This window comes from Synchiropus splendidus, chromosome 3 (genome assembly GCF_027744825.2).
Source record: "Synchiropus splendidus isolate RoL2022-P1 chromosome 3, RoL_Sspl_1.0, whole genome shotgun sequence".
NCBI classification, from domain to species: Eukaryota; Metazoa; Chordata; class Actinopteri; order Syngnathiformes; family Callionymidae; genus Synchiropus; species Synchiropus splendidus.
In genome coordinates, this window is record NC_071336.1 from 21,928,623 (window position 1) to 21,946,376 (window position 17,754).

The window sequence follows — 17,754 nt, forward strand, 5'->3', positions numbered from 1 at the left end:
TGGATGGACCGCAGCCTCCTGCCAAAGGGAAGAGGAACAAACAGTCCATGTCCAGGATGAGAAGGGTCGGCTCTGATCCTACCTGCATGTCTCTGGGTCCTGGAGGCATTCAGGTCCTGAAGAGGTGGCAGGCTGCAACCGATCATCTTCTCTGCAGAACGAACGATGCGCTGCAGTACCATAAATATAATATAATAACGAAAAGTATGAATCTGATCCACTTTTGAGTTTTACTGCAAGCTCCAGTATAGACTAGACATCATCGACTCTCTCGAAAGTAGTCATTACTGGAACTGCATTTAAGTGTTTACATACTGCTCTGAATTGATCATTTTTTTCAATAACTGTGATCCACCAGTGAAAAGTGGCTGAGGAGGAGTGCTGTGTGTTGTTTTGCCCGTGACCAAGCACCCGATAAGTGGCTGTAATGATGAAGATGGTGATAATGATTAGAAAAGGCCTGGTGGTGGTAATCACTCTATGAAGCTTGGATTTGAATAAGTACCTTCTTAGTTCAATTCGCTTGGCATTGTGGCTTTTTAAATCTCATTATTAAGACATTAAGCAGCACAGCAGTGTGGTGGTTAGTGCTGCAGCCTCACATTAAGAAGCTTTGATACACAGAGTTTGGAGCAGAACCTCGCTCCTTTGGAACCATGCAACCATGTCCCAACAGAAGTGAAATAAACATACACTGTAAGTGCTCTGAAATAATGCGCCAGTTTGGTTGGATATTGAATTTATCCAGCTGTTATGAGACCAATATACCAAGCTCTTATTAGTATGTGAAATCTGTGGTTCTTTCATCACAATATGAAGTGGCTTTGTCCGTTTTTGAAGTGACCACACTGTGTCACTGCGTCTTGCACATGACATGACAAAACATTTTTGTCAATGCTGTCAATAATTACAACAACATAAGGTGGAATGACCTCAATTTTTCAAAGTTTTGCTTCATCAGAGTGGCGTCGTGTGTAGAATAATCATTATGAAAAATGAATGTTGCAGGTTCATCAGTGAAAGCCAGTTGCTCAAAGCTGCGAGTGAAGTACAGAAGATTAGAAAATGCTATCTGCTTTGTTTTGTTTTGTTTTGTTAGGAGGACCGTGAGCTTCCCTCAGTGAATTTAAAAAAAGAAGTCTTGATGGTATATTTGAGAAGCTACACAGTCAGTCAGTAAAGCAGAAACTGCTTTCTGCAGTGAAAGGCCACTCCACTAATCTCTCTGTTTTATAAGCATAAGGCAAGCACCATAGTCTCAGACAACTTGTTACGGATGCAACTGCACTCCGGCTGTCAATAGATAATGAATCACACTGCAGCTCAGCATTAACACAAGATTGATTGCAAATTAATCACACTTTTTCTATCTGCTCTCAATGTAGCGCAGCTGATGATTATCAACACAAGAGTGGCCAATACTTCTTTATCTAGCTATCTGTCTCATTCTTTATCTGAATATTCATATGTTTATTAGAAAAACCCTCATAAGAGATACTGTCCAGAATAATCTCAGAAGCGCTGCATGCTCCAAAATGAATGAATGAAAAGTGCATTTCTCCAACAACTGCCAAACATTAAAGAACAGTGCACTGCCTATGTGTCACCAAAGCGCCACTTATATCAAAATAAACAATGATGGAGAACGCTAACAGATGCACACTAATGTTTGAACTGACTTAGGCTAGTTGCTAGAGTGTAATTACAAGACTTTAGTGTGTTGCGACAAGATCCTGCTCTGTCACCCTCTGAGCTATCGACTGCCGTGTATCAGCGAACCCTGTAGATTCCAGTGTTTAGAACTCCAGAGCACAGTACTTTGAGGTACCAGCAACCTTAGTTTTACAGGCCAACTTCGGTTCGCTGTGTAGTTTTATGCTTCTATTTTTACATTTTTTTAAAAAAAGTTATCGTCTCATCAGTCATGTTCACTGTAACTGCAAATAACTTCAGTCCTGTTGAAAGAGCCAACCTGCATGACTTTCAAGCTAAACTTGATATTAGTCACCCTGTTGATGGTGACATGACTCCTGGATCTTGCATAACAGGGGAGCAGCAAAGGGTTGTTCAAACGTGTATGCGGGAAAGCAGAGGGCCATTCAAACACTTAGTTTGTATGTAAAATATGAAAGATCTAAGTGTAGAGTGGATGACTGGAGCTTACCGGACCAGAAGAACCTATGGCCACCATCAGAAATTGGGGTTTTCCTCCACCTTTTTTTATTCCAATTTTCACAGATAGCAAAAATAAACATTAATGGAACGTGAGAAGTTCGAAAACACAAGAGAGGTTATGCGGATAAACAATGACGTCCACGCTTCCCTTCTGCCCCAGGTTTCTCTCGGAAAGTCGCTGTGTCACAACAGTACTGTCGCACTACACGTTGAATGTCCAGGTTAGTGTTAATATGAACACAAAACCTTCCATCACTATAAGCAGCGAACGATTGTTGAGACAGAAATGCTGCGGACAAGTGAGCAGCACATACTCTTAAGAGAATGCAGTCTCAAACACAATATTTTGAGCCAACTTTTTTTTTTTCTCAAACCATAACCAAACATGAACTAATGGAATTGAAATTGAAGCTGATTACTTGCTGTGGTGTCGATGGAGCATGAAGTGGACGACCACAGAGCTGCTAAAAACACGCGTCACCTCGGCCACTCTCTCATGGCTCTGATGATATCTGGTTCAGTGTTGACTGTCATCAGAGCTCAACTGCTTTGTCTGTAAACACCGAAGTGATGCTTGATATCGATCGATTTGCTTCTCCTACAGTGATAACTTTAACTCACAAGCTTCATGTGTGCAAGCGGCATGAGGTCTTCTTATTTGCTGCCAGAGCATTACAGCAACTCGACAGTCCGGGCATAGAAACTACATTGTTTATACAGTTTCCAGCCGATCTGTGTGGACAGCAGAAAATGCTTTGTATTAAAATGTTAAAATGTGTGGCTTCGTGTCGCCTAATGGTTGAAAAACGGCGAGTGTGTTGTTTGTTTTTGTGGCTGAGGGGTGCGCTCGATGACATCATCTCATGGCGCACTCTCCTGTGAATGATCGCAAAATAATAACAAAAGGAAACAGGCATAAAGTCACATGTTCTTTTTGCGCATTTTCACTGAATTTAAGGCATAATACATTCAACTAGAACAGCTAAACACCTCTGCATTTTGAAATCTGACACATCTGTGAAGAAGTCCCCAATGCTTGCTGATGTATCCCATCAACCGCATCCCTGTTGACTTGACCCCAGGTCACAACGAACCTTTGTGACATTTTGATTTCCAGAGCACAATTACTCATCACTTTAAGAATATGAGTGAATCATTTATCTTTTTCACTGCACATTTCTTTGCCTATCATGTGATGACTTCAAATTAAAAATCAATGACATCATAAGCCTCTGTATTGCATGTTTGTATTTCAACATCAGAACCACAGGAAATGACAACGATAAAAGAGAATAATAACATACTTATGTGAACCATAAGACCTAAGTTTTTCAGTTTAAAAACCAAAGTTGCATCACTGAGTCATGCAGAATGCCTCCAACTTATATTGTTAGCTCTAGTTTTTTAAGACTGAGGAGACTGAGGAGAACATCCAAAATACAGTTCTTTGGCTGATAAATTATCACCCTGATAAATGAATATTTTATGAACAACTTCAGGTTACAATCGTGAATATTATTCCTGGAATGGAACATGGAGTGTCAATATCCCTCCATAACTTATGCCAGGCAGCAGGTTGTATCATGAAATATTGGACGTCAGATGAAATATTAAGATGATTGCCCATAAGCCTGCTTTCAGCTGAAGGTGGAGAATGAATGTAGGGCTACCACCACCGAGAGTAGGAGGGGGGCACTGTCTGTCTGTGAGAAGAAGAGAGAAAGGGAGGAGGGAGGGAGACTGAGAGAAGTTCAGCACCACGGCCAGCACCGGAGCACTGTGCAGCAGAGAACAGTTCCGCGGAGCCGCTGGCTTCACATTTCTCCCAACTATCGGAGCCCAGAAGAGTGTTGCTCCCTCCGCAAAAGTGGAGGCGGGTTGTATTGTTTCGGTCTGGAAGAAAGGACATCGGGACCGGGCTGCGCGATCCTTACATCATCTCTTAATAGAGAGGGAGAGAGAGAAAGGGGGGGGGGGGGGGGGGGGGGGAGTTGGGCATGATCAGGAGCGAGGGGGTGAGAGAGTGTCAGTGAAAGAGGGGAGTCAGTGTTGCTCTCCTCCATTCCTCAGCTGAGAACCGCTTGTGACGGACCGTCTCGGGCTCTGTCCTCCCCCGCTGAACTGCTCTCCTCACCGGCTACGAAGATGCAGCGGCACCGTCCTGTCGGGACTATGACGTTGTATTTTCCGGCGCTTTTTTGGATTCTCAGTCACGTCCACGGCGCGCACGGAGCTTTGCCAACAACCCGTAAGTTTGTACTTCCCTCCCTAAAAATCCTTCGTTGGCAGCGTTGAGTGGATGTTGGTGTGCACCGTGACTCGGCGTTGAGTTCCCGGCGAAGGATGCTGGTTTTCCCGCTACAGCTCCTGGAGACAGTTAGTGTGATGGGAAGTGGACAAAAAATAATTAGTGCCGCTTCTTTAGTCATGGATCTTATTAGATTGTGGATGCATGGACTGGTGTTGTCTTTGCGTTTTGAGCGGTTTCTGTCATTGTTTATATCTTGTCTTCTAATTCTTTTCATTACCATTTGTTTTAGTTCAATGAAGTTCACACACTCACTGAAGGGACATTCTAATTTACAAATAGGTTTATGTGTATTACCATATCTGATACAATATTGAATCGGAAAAAATAAATAATATATTTATGTTAAACCTTTTGACACTTTTTGGAAAAGTAAAATCGTGGTTTAACAGTTAATATTATTGAACATATGCGGTTATTTTTAATACATTTTAATTACTTTTGAAATAATTAATAAGCAACTCTGTTTGTTTATCTCTCTCTATTGTTGCTTAACAATTTTACATATTTGTCCATGTCTAGCATCGATTATCAAAGAGTCTTGGTGTGTAAGAGGAAAAATTAATAGATAAATTGTGAATTTTGTGAACTTCATTTGTTACAGAAATTTGCTGAAAACTTGGCTTTTGAGTGGAATATTAATATAAAAAAAAAAAAGGTAGACATTTAGATTTAAATATAGGTATTGTCCTGCTTTGAAAGATGTGTTTCTGCTCCTCTCACCGGCAGGCTGGTAATGGATGATGGATGTGGAAAACACTTGGTTATGGTCATGGTTAAAGGAGACATTAAACTTTAACAAGAATGTTGGTACGCTTTAATAAATTACATTAAGAGATCCAACCAGAGTAAGTCGACATCATCTCGTAAACAAGAGTTGTAGACCCAAGAGAGCCAAGTCTCAACCTTGTCTTGAACTCATTTGCAGTGTCAGAGTCTTCAAATGCGCTAAACACAGTATGTGCCCGGTCTAAAGCTTGTTGATGTGCTGACAGTGCTTCTACTCAGCTTGAACTGTTGAAAACATTTCAATGCTCTGATAACTGCTCGCTTGTTCGTGGGAAATTAAGATGAAGCTATGTTTCAGAATGTTTAGTATTATTTTATTTGCATAGAATAGAATTAATATTCATGTGATATAGTCCGAATATTATAGGAGCATTTTCCACACCTTCCAAAACAACTCCTTATCATGACGTACATATGAATGTCGGTAATGGGTTCCAATCTGGCCCGTGGGTTGGTTCTTTGTGCAGTCTGTTGTTTCCTTGTTTCCTCTAGCCATTCCAATTTACTTCCTTAATTACAAAACATGCTTTAAGGTAATGGTATTCCTTACAGAATAAATGTCTCAGCTCAGGATTGATGCAGATTTTCTCTGCATTTTTGGTGCAAAGTAATGCATCTATCTATCTACCTATCTATCTATCTATCTATCTATCTATCTATCTATCTATCTATCTATATATATATATATATATATATATATATATATATATATATAGAGAGAGAGAGAGAGAGAGAGAGAGAGAGAGAGAGAGTTCAAAAACTGATCCAAATGACAGCCACAGAATAGGTGACACCTTCTGCCCAACAAGGCCAAATATACCTGTGCCCTAAAAAAAAAAAATTAAAAAAAAAAAAAAAAGGTTGTTGTAATCCCCAAAACGTCTGCTTCAAATATTCTGCAGCTACGGCTCGATCATATTCAGTCAGATATGCCGTGAACACCAGATCTCCCCTGATACTGAATAAATGTGTCCGGGGGCTTGCCTCATTAATCATCCCATCCGACAGACAACAAGAGAGGAACGCGCCTTCGATCGGTGTGTGCAGCCACGTCTGAGTAAGTGTGAGCCTGAAGACAAAACAGACAGGACAACCGGATGCTTGTGCGTTTTCCAAGGCTTTCTGGTGAAAACTGCAGCCTTGTACTTATGAAATACAATTGATTCCTCTTCATGGAAGCTTCTTGGTCTTCTTCAACGGGAGGATCCACCTCAGTGTCCCTGCCACAGGAAGAAATTTAGTTTCCAGTAAATCGTCACCTCATGAGACCGCTGAGTGGCTGTGCTGGCAGATTGTTGCCCCACACACAACTTTGAGGAAAAGACCACCAAGGCAGTTTGGAGCGTTATGTCATTAGTCAGACAAATGTGAGAAATGTCTTGGAACCCATCTGCGAAGTGAAAGCTCACGCGGTGATGGAACGAAACATGCACGAAAGCAGACGACTGTCTGATCCAACATTAATCATGAATGATGATGCAAGTGAGATTTGAATTTGAAGTGCTCCACCACATATTTTGAAACACTGAAATAGGAAAACAAGAAAACAAGTAATGTGTTTGACTGGCATCTTGAGATGCCGTAATATTTTTTTTCTTTTCTTGCAAGTCTTACTCTCTCTCCAGCTCAGTAAATCGCTTGTAAGGGACGCCGTCTCTTTCCCCGGCCACAGCAGTGTGTCTCCGGCATCCTTATACATTCAGAACCTAGACTCTCTCTCAGTCTGGTCTGGGTTTTACCCCGGGGCCTCATTTCTCCAGACGTGTGTGGAAAACAAAGGCGACTGGCTTCAGTAAATTTGCTGACTGCCTGTCTGTATGCGGTCAGTATGCGTAAGTTATATATTTTGTTTTAATTCATCCTTATGGTTTTTTTGGTTTGTGCATGTGTGGTTCATTCATCTTGCCAAAATAATTATGAAATTTCAACATGCTCAATGCTTCTCACACATTGTTTCACATCAAAAGGAAATTGAACAACAAACCAAAAAAATTGTCTAATTGGTTGTTACAGTTCATGTATCAAGCAAACATTTTGTCTTCAGTCATATCACCAGCTTGCATGAGCCAACATCATTGAGATTTGAGTTTGGGATTTTTGAAATGTGATTCGTAGAGTCGCTCTCTCAAGGTAACACTTCTTATGAAAGGATTAAATAAAATATGCAGCCTTGACAACCGACAAATCTGGGAATTGATTTTGACTCTTGAAGCTTGAAATACCAATGTTTCCCTTGAATTAAAAAATACTTCCTGATGATAAAAAAAGAAAAACAAAACAAAACAAAATTATCACCACGATAAATGACTATATTGGTGTGCTACACAAAATGCATACTGAATGGAAAATGAAACTAACTTTTTCATGACAGACGCATTGCAGAGCTCACATTAGTGGACTTTTAAAACCTATCACAGTGAAAATATTGCAGAGAGGGTTGAATCCATCTTCAGCTATTTCAGTGTGTCCCCTCGTTCTCTTCCTCCTGCAGTCCACTAACATACCGAGATTGATTTGTGAGTCTGAAGGGTGTTGTCGTGTGTAGGGGGTTGTTGGTCTATATGTGCTCTGCGATGCTCACCCGACCTTTCCAGGGTGTCCCCTTCCTCTCAGTCCAAATCACTGGAATTGGCACCACCATCCCATAAAAGCCGTTAAGAGAATAAACTGTGTTAAACGAATAAATGAATGTCCAAGGAGAACATGTTGTATATGTTACTTCTCTTCTCCGGCCCAAACTCATCTCAGTTTTGCCTGATACATTTTAGAGTTGGCAGTGGATTTAAAAAAGACGGAGAACATGTTCTCCTCCAGGCTGTAGGTGTAAAGCTCTCATGGGAGCTCTCTGTCGTCGTGACCAAGTTTCAATGGCTTTACCCTGCAAAAAAAAAACATTGTTTCAACAAGAAGTAATAAGCTCACATAACACATCTATTCCGGTGTCCACTCAACCGACTGGTGAGTTCTTTATGAGACATAAACTCAGGTACAAGGGGAAACCGAGGCATGTTTCCCTCTGTGACTTCATATTGCTGCTCATTTACATTCCATTTCCATGCCCCACACATGTATGTTTTTTCAAATTATTGCATGTTGAGCAGTCATCAAGGGATTTTCTCTCCTGTGTAAGCGTGGCCTAAAGCACTGACTTAATTGGCTAGTGCAATACTATCAGTACGGCCGAACTGATGCAGGCGGTATATGCAGTACAAGTACTGTGTAAATAAACACACTTCATCATGTTGATGAAAGAAAGAGGTCTTGTGCAGAAATGAATCTGTAACAATAACATCTTTAGCAGATGAAGTTTGCCCTGCAATCATTTTTGTACATGTGTTTGCCTCATACAAAAACACATAGCACCGCACAGTTATGCGACGGGGAAAACAGAGAAGATTGTGGCATGCAAAAAGTACAGTATTCAGCCCACTTGAGTGAATACTCAGTGGAACACCCTTTGGCTGCCATTACAGTTGCAGGTCTTTTGGTGTGTGTCTCTACCAGCTCTGCACAGCTAGAATCTGAAATTTTGCCTATTCTCCTCTGCAAATCCGCTCATGCTGCACCATATTGGAGGGAGAGTGTTTGTGCAGATGCGTACAGCACTTTTTAGAGCTTGCTATCACATCAATATGTGTAACCTGTCTTAAAACATCCCGTCGCAGCTCCGGCTGTCAGAGCTGCTGTCCGTTTGGAAGGTGAAGTCTTTGTAAAATCCCACCTTTGACCAAACCCAGTCCCTGCTCAGAAAAAGCACCCCCACTGCTGCATGCTGCCACCTCTATAGTGGAGATGGCTATTTCAGTGCGTAGATCATTTTTAGTTTTCATCAGACAACAACACACGCCACATGATTGCTGTGTCGCTAACATGGCTCAAAAACCACTTCCTACAGCGTTCTTTCAACAATGGACACTGTTCCAGAAAGGCCAGATTTGTGTAGAGCACGAGTAGTGGTTGTCCTCCTGAGTTTCCACTGGTCTCTTGTCTGTATCTCAGATCAAATCGTCTTGTGGTTCCTTGCGGTTTGTGACGCTGTTTCCACCCCTATATTAACAAACCTCAGAGACTGTCACAGAACTGCTGCATTTACTCTGAGATGAGCTTGTCACAGACAACTTTAGCTCATCCGCAGGTTTCATCGTTCAGAAATGATCACTTAACTTCAGAATATATTTGGGTTCAGTTAGTGAGAATGGGCCTGAATGATTTGTATACTTTATTTCAGTTTGTCATCATGTCTTCCCCACCTCCCCCCTCGTTCTAATCTGAAGTGGATTCTGAGATGTCGAAATTTGGATGGGTATCTAGAGGACGGAAGAATCTTTTTTTCTCATTTTGTATTTCCAACCTCTGGCTGGGTCACGCAGCAAGGTCAGATTTGGCAAAATATTTTATTAGACTGCAAAACTCATAAACATGTAGGGCTGCAACAACTACTCAACATACAGTAACTGAATATAACATGGAGTTTGCTAGTAAGAGGAGAAATGTATGGAAAAGTATGGAAAAGTTTAACAATGGACATGCTAAAGACTGAAGTTGCTAAACGTGCCTTTTTTTTGAAAGTTTCAAAACATAGTAAATATTATTTGTAAATTTTATTTTTTTAATTTTATGCATTACATTTTGAGTTTGCACTTTTCTACATGTTCCACTTCATCATGTTAATAATGCCGTCCTATTGCCTTTCCGTTTTGAACATTACGTCAGTGGAAGGCTGTAGCTTTTGAGCAACTTTAAGTCCGTCATTCCTCTTGATGGAGGAATAGTGTCTCACCAGGGAGGGTTATAGGAGCTCTGTTGATCTTTCTCAGGCAAACAGCCTGCATGGACCTGCATAGGTAACTTGGTTGAAGAACCTATATAATAATAAAGAAGTAATAAACAAGTCATATGCTCTCAGTTACGTTGGGTTTTGTCCCCCTGTCTACGTCAAAGCCAATGGTGTCACTGTAGATTCCGTTTTCATTATTACCAACAACATCTTGAGTAAAAGATGTCTTAAAGTCGGGGTGTTGATGACACCGTGGGTGGCTAAATGGGAAGCCTGCAGCAAGCCTGTCTGATATAGAATCAAATTAGCCTTCTTCTCATCTCATTAAGCATGCCAGGCCATTTGACATACACATCAGTCCGGTTATACCTCCAGGGCTCCGAAGGGTGAATGAGGGGATCGGTTTCTTCAGGAATATTCCATTTTTATCTTGTCAGACAGAGGCAATGTAATTCGATGCATCCTGCTGCAAACACAAACGGTTTAATTGAGTTTGAAGTGTTATTTCCTGAGCAAAGAAAGTCCCATCAGCGTTGTGTTTTCATCTTGATGCGTGTCGTGAAAGGCGGATGTGAACCCATTTATTCTCTTGGAGTTTTGACATCAGTGGATCCTCTTCGGTATAGCTGTATGTCGACAATTGAAAATTGAACATAAGTGCGAGGGGGATATCATGTTCATCAAATTAGATTTTGTGCAAAAATAATTCTGATCTACTTTCCATGGCGAATCTATATGGCTGTAAAGGCATGGGATGATGGATCAGATTTAGAGGCATTAACAGGATTATACCTGGCACATGTATGGTTGTGTGTTCATGTCTGACATGTTCTTTGGGACATTTGAACAGATAAAAAAGGAAGGTTAAAAGTAGCTTTGACAAAGAGCACAGTTAATCCCGTTTCTGATTTTATCAAAAATAAATAAATAAATAAATAAAGAAGAGTCCAAGCGGTAGCGTTGTCCAATTTCTTCATGTTTACTTTTATCATACCTGACAGTAAGACTGTGAATACATCCGTTTTCCTCGAGAAATCCTTCTTCCAACATCATATAAATTATTTACATCTCTGAAACTTGACTTGCAGAAGTACTTTGGAGACAAAAATACTTGACCTTTGAGTCGTAGCTTTAGTAAACAAACAGCTCCGAAGTTTTCAGCCCTGTGAGTTCCTTACCACCACTGATATCATGTGCTAGAAATAAAGAGAAATGCCAGTGGAAGAATGTTTAAGGTTGAAAGAGTGGCACTTTAATGCAACTAACATTTTTGAAGACACTAACAAGAGAGGAAAATACAATGTAGCTTAACATTTAAAACATAAAATATTTTACTAAATGTCCAACGGCATAAAACAAATAAAGATAAATAATAAAATGATAATAATGATAATAATAACCACAAACGTCTAACTTGGCAACCTCAACAATTTGTCACCAGCATCAAATTGCGGTTGATTAAATGATTCAATTTTATGCAGTGTTTTAAGAAGTCAGGATATTGAATTCATTTTGAGTGGAGTGGGCTGCATCAGCAGTTTTCAGAAGTCTTCCAAAATCCACATGGAACTACAGCTTCCCTCCAAAATCTAATCACTTCTAGTGAGACTTGAAAATTTCCTGAAACACCATTCACAACTTGAACGTGAATTATGAATTATTATTATATTGAATTATGCCTCCTTTGCAGAGGTAATGAAATCACATTTTTCAGCGCCAGTTGAACATCCCAAGGTCACACAGTTAACCTTCAGCTGAGTTCCGTAAGTGCAGAATTTGTATTTCAGGTTGTTTTCCATGCTGTCAAAGTGACAAATTAAACACCCGTGTAGGTCGAAATGTGAAAATGTGCCCCCCGGCTAGCCTGTAGCGAGAGGAATGCGTACCGTCATAAACAGCGTGGTCAGTTTTGGTATGGCTGAGGAGAATTCCAGAAAATTAGATGACAAGATATCAATATTTAAAAAAAATATTCAGTTCAATTACAGCTCACGGAGGGCTACTGGATGGCGCTACTGCCTCAGCAAGAAGGTACCATCTTGTGTGGCGTTTGTTAGTCCTCCCCATTCTTTCGAGGGTTTACTCCAGGCCTTCATGTTTCCAACAAAAGTCCAAAAACACACAGAGGTGCCTTGAGTCCTTTAAACAGTGAGAAAGTGTGTGACTGGTCTCTGTGTGCCCTGCGACTTGCGCAGGCGGTCCCCCGCCTCTTTCCCAAAGCACTCAAGATACGCTCCAGCCCCTGTGAGCCCTTAAGGGAACAAGTGGCAGAGGATGAATGAATGGATGAATCAGTTCAGTTTATGGAAAAGGTCCTTCTCTCTGCAATACATTCACACTTTCAAGACAGGAGTAGCTTGGCTGTTGCAAAGTCACTTCTTTTGCATCTTCTTTTGATGTGCCCTATTTGAAGTCGACCAGGTTGCCTAACCCTGATCCCCGGCGGGAAATCTGTTATCTTTACCTCCACCATCTCAATATTTTGAGTTACATTTTCACTTGTTGGAGCTGCATGTTTCTACAGATTGTTGCATCGTGGGAGTGAGGCAACAGTGATACAAATGTGCGCTGACAAGTCACGGAGCATTATTCCCCTAACAACGTCAGCAGCTTCCACAGACTCCCAAACACACAGCTGGCGGCACACCTCACATACACACCTTTTATTCCTCAGTCAAACACATATCGATTAGGAAAATAGCACATAGTTTCTTCAAGCCACTCTGGTTTCCTCCCACAGTCCAAACACATCCAGCGGCTAATTTGGAATAAAATTATCAGCAAGTGTGTGTGATTTGTGTTCTATGCCCTGTGACGGACTGTTGACCTGCTGAACGAATGGGCATCTTGTTTTTGTGACGTGTAGGAGTACGTTCTTCTAAAATGAAGAATTGCTACAAAGTTATTCTCAGATAACGTGTCCTCATTAGAACCCATCAGTATCTGCCCTCCTGGCTAGTCAAATGTCTGTTTGAGATGCAGAGTGGGTTGGCAGGAATGAGGGAGGCAAGAGACAGGAGAAGAAGCGGCATTTATCTGAAATGTTGCAAGGATGAGGAGGCACCACTGAAGAAGCCAGAGATTTAGTTTGACAGGGTGTCGTTCAAAAGTTAGAATCCATTTAAAAGCTTCGGTAAAGCTGGGGAAAAAGCATTATCACGTGAAAACAGAATGTACTTTTTATCTTTTCCTTTTGGATGGTAGAACGTCCAACTTCATTTGTTTTACCCTGTAGGGCTAATTAGTCCTGGGCACTCTATTCTGTTTTAATACTTCCGATAGGACTTTTCAGACTTCCATTAAAAAAGACGTAGGGTTAAAAAAAAAAAAAAAAAAAAAGGATTCTGTGGACGTTACCTTTTTGTGTTCATCTGCTCGAGGCATTCCAAAACTCATATTCCCCTGCTCTAGCTTCAAATTATCACTCAAACTTAGTGCCCTCAAAACGTCTTACCCTTATAAATCCAGATGGAATCTCAGTTAAGCACCGCATTCATGAGCGGACTTGTGTCAGCCTACGTGAACTTAAACAGGCTCTTCTTGGCTGGCGACCAGTCTGCCGAGCTAATACATAAAATTGTTGTCCTGTGTCCAGTGAGTTAAATACACAAACATGATCCGCTTCTGGCTTCATGCTCACAAATACTGCCAATTTTGTAGACAGAGCCGGCTGATCCTGAAGTCAGGGACTGAATCCAAGTATCTATCCTGTTAGGCTTGCAATGCTACCCTGTCACGACAGTCTAATCCCAACCCACTTAAAAGAAAACGGTGAGTGAGACATTATAGAATGTGAGTCATTTCTGTCCCTGATTGAACAATGTGGAATCATTTGTTTTGATGTGACGGCCACTAAACTGAATCTGGGATGTACAGTAGCCACAGGATGGAAAATACTGAAGTGAACAGACGTGAAATTCTGGAATGACAAATGTGCCCTTAAATGATGCTTGAGTCTGCCAGACCCACGTGGACATGAAATTTACATATTTACATTCTGTAGAATCTGTGACATCCAAAAATACACCAAAGACAATTACATTATTACTTGATATATCTTCTAATGCAGAGATAAAGCATTCCAAAACGATGTGACCATTGTGGGCTGTAGAATTGTCTTGCTACTATATGGTGCGGGGGACTCCACACACAAGGTTGCCACAGCAGCAATGTGTTTCTAGTGGCAAGTGTCCGGTGGCTTCTGTGGTATCAAACATACTGAACATCAACGTCAAGTCACTGCACGCTAACCCATCAGGTTCTAGATTTTAGGACCATGTATGCAGAGAGAAAAAATAACAGAAAAACTATCAAAATGGGAGGGAAGCTGTTCAAAGCAGTTGCCGGTGCACATATCTTTTCTGCTTTTAATGTACTTCCATAGTTGATGAAGGGCTATTCCACATCTCAGATTCCCGCTTTTTTTCCAACAACTTTAGACCCGCCCTCAGCAGATTTACCTTGTTTTTAAGTATTGTTTTTCTGATTTGAATGCAAGTCGCATGGCACGTAAATAGTTACAATTCTATTATAATAGCTTTGTTTTTTCTAAAAGCGCAATGGAACAATGCAAGACTCCCAACTGAGACATCAAATTTCTACATGTCATTGTTGGAAGCGGCTGCTTTGTCAAACAGTAACCAGATTGAAATGTTTTTGGTTGGATGCAATTATCTGATTTATTATCAACAAATAATCATTTGTTTGAAAACAGACGTTGACGTCGTCAGCAATAAATGATATTAAAGCTTTGTGTGTCGGCGAGTCCCGATGTGATTGCTCTCTTCCACGTGTGTGGTGTTTTTCTCATTGCAATAAACAGACGTGTCGACATGTTCATCAACCAGTGAACATTGTACAGTGTGCTGACTAGGCGACGATCAAAAAAGTGCGGTCCTGAAAAAGGCTGAGGAAGTAGCGCTCAGAAGGCTGCAAACAGGGTCAGTTTCGCTTTGGTAAATTTCTGTAAATAGTTCCGAAATGTGCACTTTGAACGAGTTTGAAATTTAGTTTCAATAAACAGATTCTCTCACGGGCCGTGGCGTGTCTGATTTGGCTGCCGGGGCTTGAGTTTGACATGAGTCACCACAATAAGGAGGAAATCTCAAAATGCTGCAACAAATACCTTGCAACTAAACTCCATTGGCCAAGGATCAAGTGCTGTTTGGGCTTAGCTTGGGCTGTGTCCCATTTCTCACCCTAACACTAGCACTTAACGCTAGCGCTTGGTTTTGAGTGATTGACGTCACAAGGAAAAACACATCAAGACGTCACGTGTAAAGACGACGTGCCATTGGCTGCGTGCTGTGTTTTGTTTCCCGCATATCGAGTGTTGGAGACATTTTGGAAATGCCAGCTCCAACGTTTTTGCAACGGTAGAAGAAATGGGCGGAGCCGAAGTCGGCTTCGCCACTCTGTTGCGGTGATAGATCTATTAGCGGTATGACGATGTTAACGTTAGCCTGAATGCTAGCTGACTGTTAAGAAGAAATAAAAACATACTGTGCTACATACAGGGGTTGGACAAAGCTTCTTTAGCTTTCAGGTGTTGAACATGTTGCATTGTTCATGTTGTCGGACACGGCAGACCATTTGGGTCGCTAACGTGTGTTACGAGAGAAAGTAAACAAATGGAAGAGAAGTCCTCGATACTAAAATGTCCCTATTGCCCTATACCACATTGTTTTCAAATAAAGTACTTTCGTATCCTGGAAATCTATCCACACTTCATCTTCCCACTTTGTTTCAAGCTCCCTCGGCGAGTGCCCTCAGTCTTAGGAGTATTGGGACACACTACACTTACATGTGAACACGCAAAACCAAGTGTTAGAGAGCAAGTGTTGGGGTGAGAAATGGGACACAGCCTTAGTCTAGTCTCTCCTTTTTTTTTTTTTTTTCAATGACGTGTTTTTTGTTTTCGTGAGTCATTCGCAGAAGCTTTTTTTTTGGGCACTATTGTTACTAAGTCAACCTCATCAAGGTGGTATTGTTGTTTTTAATTGCTCTTGCTAAAACACATTTGCATCTTGTTTAATTAGAATGTCATGCCTGGGCTGTGGTGCGCCGCACCACACAACATAGATGCTTTGAAATCACAACGACAAAAGCAGCTTGTAATCAATCACTCATTTATTTTTCACATGGACGCTCCGGATCTAGCGGCGCCGCTGTGTAATTTTAAAGACACCCAAGCCACTCCAAGTGAGTCAAAGCCTCCGTGGAACGCCGTGGGGTTTCTCAATTAATTTTTGTCATGTTCATTGTTCTTTCAGCGTAGTTTAAATCCAGTCCCAAGGCAAATTAAGACTTCCGCAGAACTTAACGCCAACTTGCTATCAAGGAACTTTTTAATCATCTTTAGAACTTTGGAGTGACTGAGGAGTGAAAGGTGAGACACTCTTCTTCTTCTGGACGGCCACTGAGTTTCGTCATGTTACATGTCAAACTTGGGTGGTGTTGGATGTCCACCGTGAAGCGGTCATGATGTTTTCATGAATGTAGTTATAACGTAACTTTCCATGTCATGTAGGGAATATTACACACCAGCAAATAACTGCTGTTTTACAAGTCAGTCTATGTTAATATTTAATAGTCATATTTCAATTATTTATTTTGCAATTAAGACACATTATACTATTATAAGAGCAGATTCCATGTTGCATGAGTTGTCTGTGTAATGACACCGTGGGCAAATTACATTAACCGCTTAATATTCATGTACGTTTATTCACAAACATTATGAGTCATTAGCCAAGTATCATCTTTGCAGCTGTGTGCAGGTCATTACTGGTGACTAATCGTCTCTTCTACAGATGATCTGCATATTTCGGCGCGTATCTGCGCACATCCATCATTTCATGTTTGTATTTTATATAAATTGATCGTGTGTTTTGGCATCTGTACCTTAAAGAGTGCATTTTGATGTGGTAACTGTAGCCACCAGCTCCTGTGGAGGAAAAGGCCACTGTGCCGGAGCAAAGACAAATGTTATTACTCTCTGTCTATGCATTCAATTTGTTTTTTTAAGCCTTTTGAATATCCCATTTACAGGCTAAGATTAAGCGAATTAATCTTTTCACTGCTTTCATTGAGGGAGCTTTCCCCCACTACTTTCCCCTCTTAACACAGCACCACGCATGAGCAGGGGGCCGATTTACTGTAGCCCCCAAGGACCAGGAAAATGCAACATACTTGTTTTGGGGAGCTGCTTTGTCTGTTGTACAAGGACGGGAATTCACTAAGCTTAAATCCCTGTCTCTGGGTGGAGCATGCGGTGTCAAATTGAATGTGAATAGAAGAAACAATTGATAGATTATTTACATGCTCATCTGGTGGGTAAGGTCCCAAAAATGGGCCTTTTCCTGGGAGGTAAAAAATAAAAATAAATAAAATAACTAAAGATAAAAAAAAAAATAAAGATAATAACAATAGATAAAAATAATACTATGTAATGATAAAATAATTATTGAGATGATATGGGGTAAGTCGGAATTTACATTTTTACATGCATTTTCATGCACATAAATGTAACTGAGTAAAGGGAGGCAACGATCCACTCTTTTTGTCACTTTCGATCCCAATACTTGAACTTGGATCACTTGATCTTTCCACAGTGTTTGATGCGTTTATCAGTGTGCAACCCGGAACAGGTGAAGTGTGTTGCTGCATGTGTGTTGAAAAAGAAACACTACGTGTGTACAAAGCA

At 40.9% G+C, this 17,754-nt stretch overlaps 1 protein-coding gene across 2 annotated transcripts in view; it reads left to right on the forward strand.

The window, feature by feature from the left end:
* The first annotated feature begins 4,206 nt into the window (after positions 1-4,206).
* The window catches only part of cntnap2a (contactin associated protein 2a), a 291,628-nt gene continuing 278,080 nt past the window's right edge, over positions 4,207-17,754 (forward strand). For both annotated transcript variants that reach the window (XM_053859229.1, XM_053859230.1), the window contains exon 1: positions 4,207-4,423. In XM_053859229.1, coding sequence (XP_053715204.1) covers positions 4,321-4,423 — 103 coding nt within the window. In that variant the 5' untranslated portion in view covers positions 4,207-4,320. The remainder of the gene's footprint in view (positions 4,424-17,754) is intronic.